Below are 5,982 nucleotides of genomic sequence, written 5' to 3'. Positions count from 1 at the left end.
AAGAGGTAAGGTCTCATTGGTTTTGGGGTCATTAAAAAGAGCACATATTTGTGCTTATAATTTTTTTTCACTTCATTATAGGACAATCCACTAGCATAAAAAGCACGACATCAATCCTTATAGCTTCCCCATTTTGTAACTTGTTTGGAAACTTCATTGCCACTACTAGCCATTGATTCTAGGGTTGTGGCAAGGGTTGCATGAAGCTCATGTTAGGATGCCTTCAATTTATTCACCAATCTAGTTATTTTAGCAGTGTTTTGGGTTGATTGTTTCATCAAATCCTCCTGTGTCGTTTGTGAATGGTCTATTGGAGGAGAAGGAGGGTTTGTATCTTAAGGGTTTGACTGTGGATTTTTCCCTGAGTTCTCAAGAGGTGTGTCTTGCTAGGAGGCAGTTTTTTGAGAATCTGACATAAATTTTTAACAAAAAATTAAAAAAATAATGAAATCACATTCAAATTTCAAATAAAATTAATCAAATATATCAAAGGGATTAAAAAAATCGAGTTCCATACCTATTGGTTGCCTTGGCATTGTGGATGGATTATATTCTTCAAACCCCATTTGCGTATTTCGTGGTAGAAAACCCTCAAGCTCTTTTTGTGCAGTCGCAGGTGAAAATGACCCAGTCGACCACAGTAAAAAAAAATTATTCTCAGAGTAACGCATACGCGTTTTTAGAATCTAAAACCTGTACACATTTTTAGAAACTAAAACCCATACACATTTTTAAAAACTAAACCATGTATGCATTTATTTGAAAATAGACCCCGTACGCGTTTTAGGCTCGGTAAAACGAACCTAAACTCGAACGGTTTATTTAAAATTTTAAATAACCTATTCGCGTTATTAGTATTTTGACATTTTTTTTGGATGATGTCCACTTTTTTGCACACCCTCTTAGTGCACTTACCCAAGCCCTTTTTCTTGCAATCTTATGGTTCAATTAAAGGAAGTTATTTTCTATTCCTCTTCAAGGTGGATAGAAATTTTCCATATTTCTCCTAATGTGTGTATATTACTACATTATCTATTAAAATCTATAGAGGAAGAAATTTTAAATAGATGATACTAAATATTCTTTACTCCTATCAACGTTAGGATTCTTATTTCTTTGGAAATTTTCACAAAATTCTCAAATATTATTATCTTTCCACTATATGATAAATATTTTTTTATAAGTTGGTTGGAGGATTGAGATTTTTTTTTAATGAGTTGTCCTAATCTTAATAGAGATGAAAAATTTTGGTTTGACTCCCTTCCTAGATTTAAGAGGGGGGACTGCTTGCGGGCTGTGGATCCTACCCCCAGGGGATAGTCTTGCCTCATCTCACCTTGTTCGCTAGGCTAGGTCACAGGGATACCCTCAGTGTCAAAAGAAAAAATAGAGGTAAAAATGTTAAAGTTGATAAGAATGCAAGTAAACTGGCATCTTCCATTATTTCTATTGATTGTGATTAAAATAATAAAAATAGTGGTGGCTTTATTTTAAATTGAGCCAAATTCTAATAATGTGAGCAATGCTTAGTGAAAAATAGCCTTTTACTAACCCAAACTCTAATAATTTTTATGATTGATTTAAAAGAAAGTTTTCTCGACCTAATAATAATCTTGATATTTTATGCTTGCAAGAATTAAGGTTGGTTATTTTCTCTCTAGATAGTGTTCTTAAATTTATCTAGCCTAACTCAATTTCTTACGTTTTCAATCAATATAAAGGTAAATGTAGTATAATTACTCTTGGTGGAAAGAGTTTAGCTAATTATGTGATTGAGAGTCATGAAAATTCCACCCAGGTAGGCTTTAAGATTTTTAACTCTTAATTACAATTGTAAGTGGCTATCTAGCCAACTAAAACACAACCCATAGGAAGGAGAGTTTTGAAAAAAAATAGAAGTGTTCTCCTTCACATGGGTTGTGTTTCATGCGCTTTTTCAAAACGTATGTGTTATGTTGGAGATTGGACGGTCCAAATAGATTCTATTGTCTTGCACTGTAAGGAGAGTATTTCAACATTTGATACATTTAGTTCATATAAGTAATGCTAAGTAATGCCTTCAACATAATTATTGATGTGATTTAAAATTTAATAAAATATTAATATATGATTTTCACAAAAAATTATCAAATTTACTACAATAAATTACATGAAATAACATTTCATTAAATAATAATGTCAATTTATATTTCAAGACATCTTATATTCACAAAACTACACATTTTTAATCCAAAAATTATCGAATCAAATTTACTACAATAAATTACAAGAAATAGCATTTAAATAATAATTTCATTATCCATAAGTGTTAATGCATGATAGCCTCGGTAAGATAAATGATTGAATGAGAGATAAATGAAGTCTCTCATTCATACATTTATTATCGTGAGGAGGCATGATCAAGTGATGCCTTGATCGGCCATGTCCAAAAGACATGGCCGGTCAAGGCATCGCTTGACCGTACCCAGCCCACTACATATACCAAATGAAATGTGTGAGAATGGACATTGAAATAAAAATGCTCCTCCTCTCCTGCAACATAAAAGAAGACAATCAGATTTATACAACAATTCAGTGATAGATAATACATAGAAGATAGATTTTAATTCTGATCCACAAAATTAACATTAAGAACATATTATATTCAGAAAAACTACAGTCTCTAACTCTTAACTTAAATAAAATGATCAAATTTGTTCAAATAATAATTTATTTCAGATTTCTACTTAATCAAATCTACATGTTTTCAATAAAAGCTTCTTAAACTGTAAGCAACCCTTAATTTATGTCTATATCCAACCCTTAAGATGGAGCCTCGTGCACCCCTAACCCTTAGTTTAAACTATAATCCATTTTCTGGTTCCACAACGCCTTAACTACTTATAAAATCTACATGTTTTTAGTAAAAGCTTCTTAAGCCGTAATCATGTAGCACCTTAATTTATGTCTATATGGAACTATCAGTCTGCTGAGCGCCTGCGTGGCGGTGGACGAGCACCTGAAGAGAGGCGCTCAGTTGGGGTGCATGAGGCTCCATCTTCCCTTCCAGCATCAGAACTACTTCACCCATGCTGGGCCTCACGCTCTCGTCCTCTTGGATGCACACTATACTCACAAAAGCGGCTCTTTTAACCTCATCCTCATCCAAATCGGCATTGCCTGAAATCCTCTGATCAACAAGATTCATCACATTTCCCTCGTGAATTTGATTGGCAGCCCAGGTGGGAAAATAGTACTTGCTCGAATCTTGCATCTCTAAGTCTATATTTCTTCTACCAGAGATTATCTCGAGCAGGGTCATGCCATAACTGTAGACGTCGGCCTTGGGAGTAATTGGCAACCCTGAGATCCACTCAGGCGCCAAGTACCCACGAGTTCCTCTTGTGGTCGTCAGGACGCGGCTGAAGTCTCGCCCCACAAGCTTTGCCAGCCCGAAATCAGCCACCTTAGGACAGAAATCTGCATTCAGCAGAATGTTTTCGGGCTTTATATCACAGTGAATGATACGATCTCTGCATTCCTCATGGAGATAAAACAGTCCTCTTGCACAGCCCAATGCGATCTGAAAGCGAGTCTTCCAGTCGAGCACCTTGTGGCCCTCGGCTGCAGACTTTTGGGATAAGAAGGAGCTGAGAGACCCATTGGGCATGTACTCGTAAACCAGCAACCTTCGAGAACCCTGAGAGCAAAACCCCCGGAGCATCACCAAATTGACGTGCTGAATGTTTCCGATTGTGCTTATTTCTGCACGAAACTGCTTTTCTGCCTGCCCGGATCCTTGCAGCTTCTTCACGGCGACCAGCGTTTTGTCCGGGAGAGTACCTTTGTATACCACTCCGAACGCCCCTTTTCCAAGCTTATGCTTTGCCTTGAAGTTTTTGGTGGCCACCTGGAGCTCTTTGTAACTGAATATTCTCAGCGACGCGGGCAGCTCTTCATCATCGCCGCCCTGCTGCCCTGATCTCCTTCGCTTACGAGCAACTAACAGGAATACCGCCGCCGCCATAGCCGCCACAGGAAGCGAAATGCAAAGGGCAAGGATTGTGGTTCGTTTTGCTTTGCTTTCCCCTCCCTCGGACAACTCAGAAGCCGCCATTCGGATGAATAACGGCCTGGCGTTAGCCGAATTGCGCACGTTTAACAAATCGCCAAACCACATTTGGCAAGCCGGAGGAGTGGAATTGGTGATTGCAAAGGCGGTGCAGGAGCAATTTGTGAGACAGGCGGCGGTGCATTCCTTCACCGTTGCATGTTTTGTTTGCATGGAGGGGATTACGTTGTCCGGGAAGGACTTGTCGGTGAGTTGCGTGAAGCCGTCGGTGGAGCAGTTGAGCGGAGTTCGCCGAACACAGCCGCTGGCCCACCACTCTTGGGAATACCAGGCGCGGTCGTCTTTGGGGTTGAAGCCGCGGAGGCAGTTGCAGAACTGGATGTTGAGGCTGGTGCATACTCCGTACGCCCCACACATATCATACACGTTGCACATATCTCTCGGGGCCGACCAAACAACGTTCCACTCACCATTGGCAAACCCATAAAAGGATCGTAAATCTCCACTCTTGTACATCACTAGACGCTGCGGTATCCTCTGGCTTGCATCTGGATGTAAGTATCTGAAATACATGCTCGTAGGGGAATATTTTACAAACTCAGAGGGAACCAGTGTGCTGCCAGAGATTGTTAGCTCTGGGACATAGATGAAACGGTCAACAACCCACTCCCCGGTTGTCCAGTAGGATTTAGTGTTGTTGTAGAGCAGCAGAAATTGGGTCTTACCAGGAGAGGGATCCATTCCTAAAGAGAAGGGCCCAGGTGCTGGATCCACATCGCTCTTCCAGGATGTTAGTCTCATGCCTTTCCACATCTTCATCTCAGTTAACCAGGTGTCTCCTGGGTGTTCGAAGCTCTCCCAAACGCTCTCATTCTTGTTCTGCTGGCCTAACATAACCAGATTACCATTTTCCATTATCATAACTGATGACGCTTTAGCTTTCTGCGCTCTCTCTGTCGACCAAAGGGACCGGCCCTCTGAATCAAACAGACTGAGATAACCGTCTGTGGACAATTTCAAAACACCAGATATGGTTCGTAGAGGAGCCTCTCTGTTTGCCACCCAAACTACTGATTTGTTTGGTATTTGGGCAAACCAGATGCCCACATACAAATTGGTGCTTCCATTGGGACTGAAAAAACCCAACGCAAACGTACCGTTTTCTGAAATTATGGTCTGGTTTATGCTGAGAGACTCTCCCAAAGTAAGCACGTCTCGTGAACACTCACATCTGTGCACCAACATAATTAAGATAAAACCCAACAGAAAACATTCCACACACTTGAATGCCGATATTCCATGGATAGCCATTTCCGAATCCTTTCTCCTGTGATTTCTGTAATCTATCACATATAACAGAAAATTTGTCTCTTATTCATGCTATCTTGAATAGAGAAGCAAACAGAACAGTCCAAAAATGTATTCACTGAAGTGTCTGATTCTTGATCTAAATTGTTTATCATGAAGGAAAAATTATACACAGTTGGTCCTCTCTAGGCTATAAATTTAATGAGTAAAACCCAAGTCAAATTGAAGCCGGTGGGCTAGTTTTACTTTTCTTTCCCAAGACGTGACCCACCCCATGAAACGACTAAACTTTGTCCACTCACAGATTTCCCACTATTGACAAAAAATGCATAATTCATGACTTGGAAAGAGAAAGCCATTTGAAATTAAGCTGGATTCCGATAGATATTCAAAGAACGTGAACCTCACGGGTCGAATTCTATAAAGTTCATTTTTAAAGTCTTCGTCGTATGTTAGCAGAAGCCAACATAGGACTCAACGAGGATAATTTGTTTTCCTCCTTATATTTATGAGTTGAAACTTGATAGTTTGGTGTGACACCTCGAATGCCCTGATATTAATTTAGAAGGCAAGTAAACATATGTTAAATATATTTATCTAAAAAATTTAGGGTTTTTTATATG

The 5,982-nt window shown here is 39.4% G+C and overlaps 1 protein-coding gene across 1 annotated transcript; it reads right to left on the bottom strand.

The window, feature by feature from the left end:
* Window positions 1–2,760: 2,760 nt before the first annotated feature.
* Window positions 2,761–5,542, bottom strand: LOC131856216 (G-type lectin S-receptor-like serine/threonine-protein kinase At2g19130). Its single transcript, XM_059207667.1, has one exon. The coding sequence runs from the start codon at window positions 5,360–5,362 to the stop codon at window positions 2,948–2,950; it is 2,415 nt and encodes an 804-aa protein (XP_059063650.1). The 5' UTR covers window positions 5,363–5,542; the 3' UTR covers window positions 2,761–2,947.
* Window positions 5,543–5,982: the final 440 nt, after the last annotated feature.

Source organism: Cryptomeria japonica, chromosome 7 (genome assembly GCF_030272615.1).
Source record: "Cryptomeria japonica chromosome 7, Sugi_1.0, whole genome shotgun sequence".
NCBI lineage: Eukaryota > Viridiplantae > Streptophyta > Pinopsida > Cupressales > Cupressaceae > Cryptomeria > Cryptomeria japonica.
The sequence above is the reverse complement of the archived record's forward strand: the minus strand, read 5'-3'. Positions and strand labels throughout refer to the sequence as shown.

Excerpts from the sequence above, each read along its gene's own strand:
- LOC131856216 (XM_059207667.1), bottom strand. The coding sequence starts at position 5,362 with ATGGCTATCCATGGAATATCGGCATTCAAGTGTGTGGAATGTTTTCTG.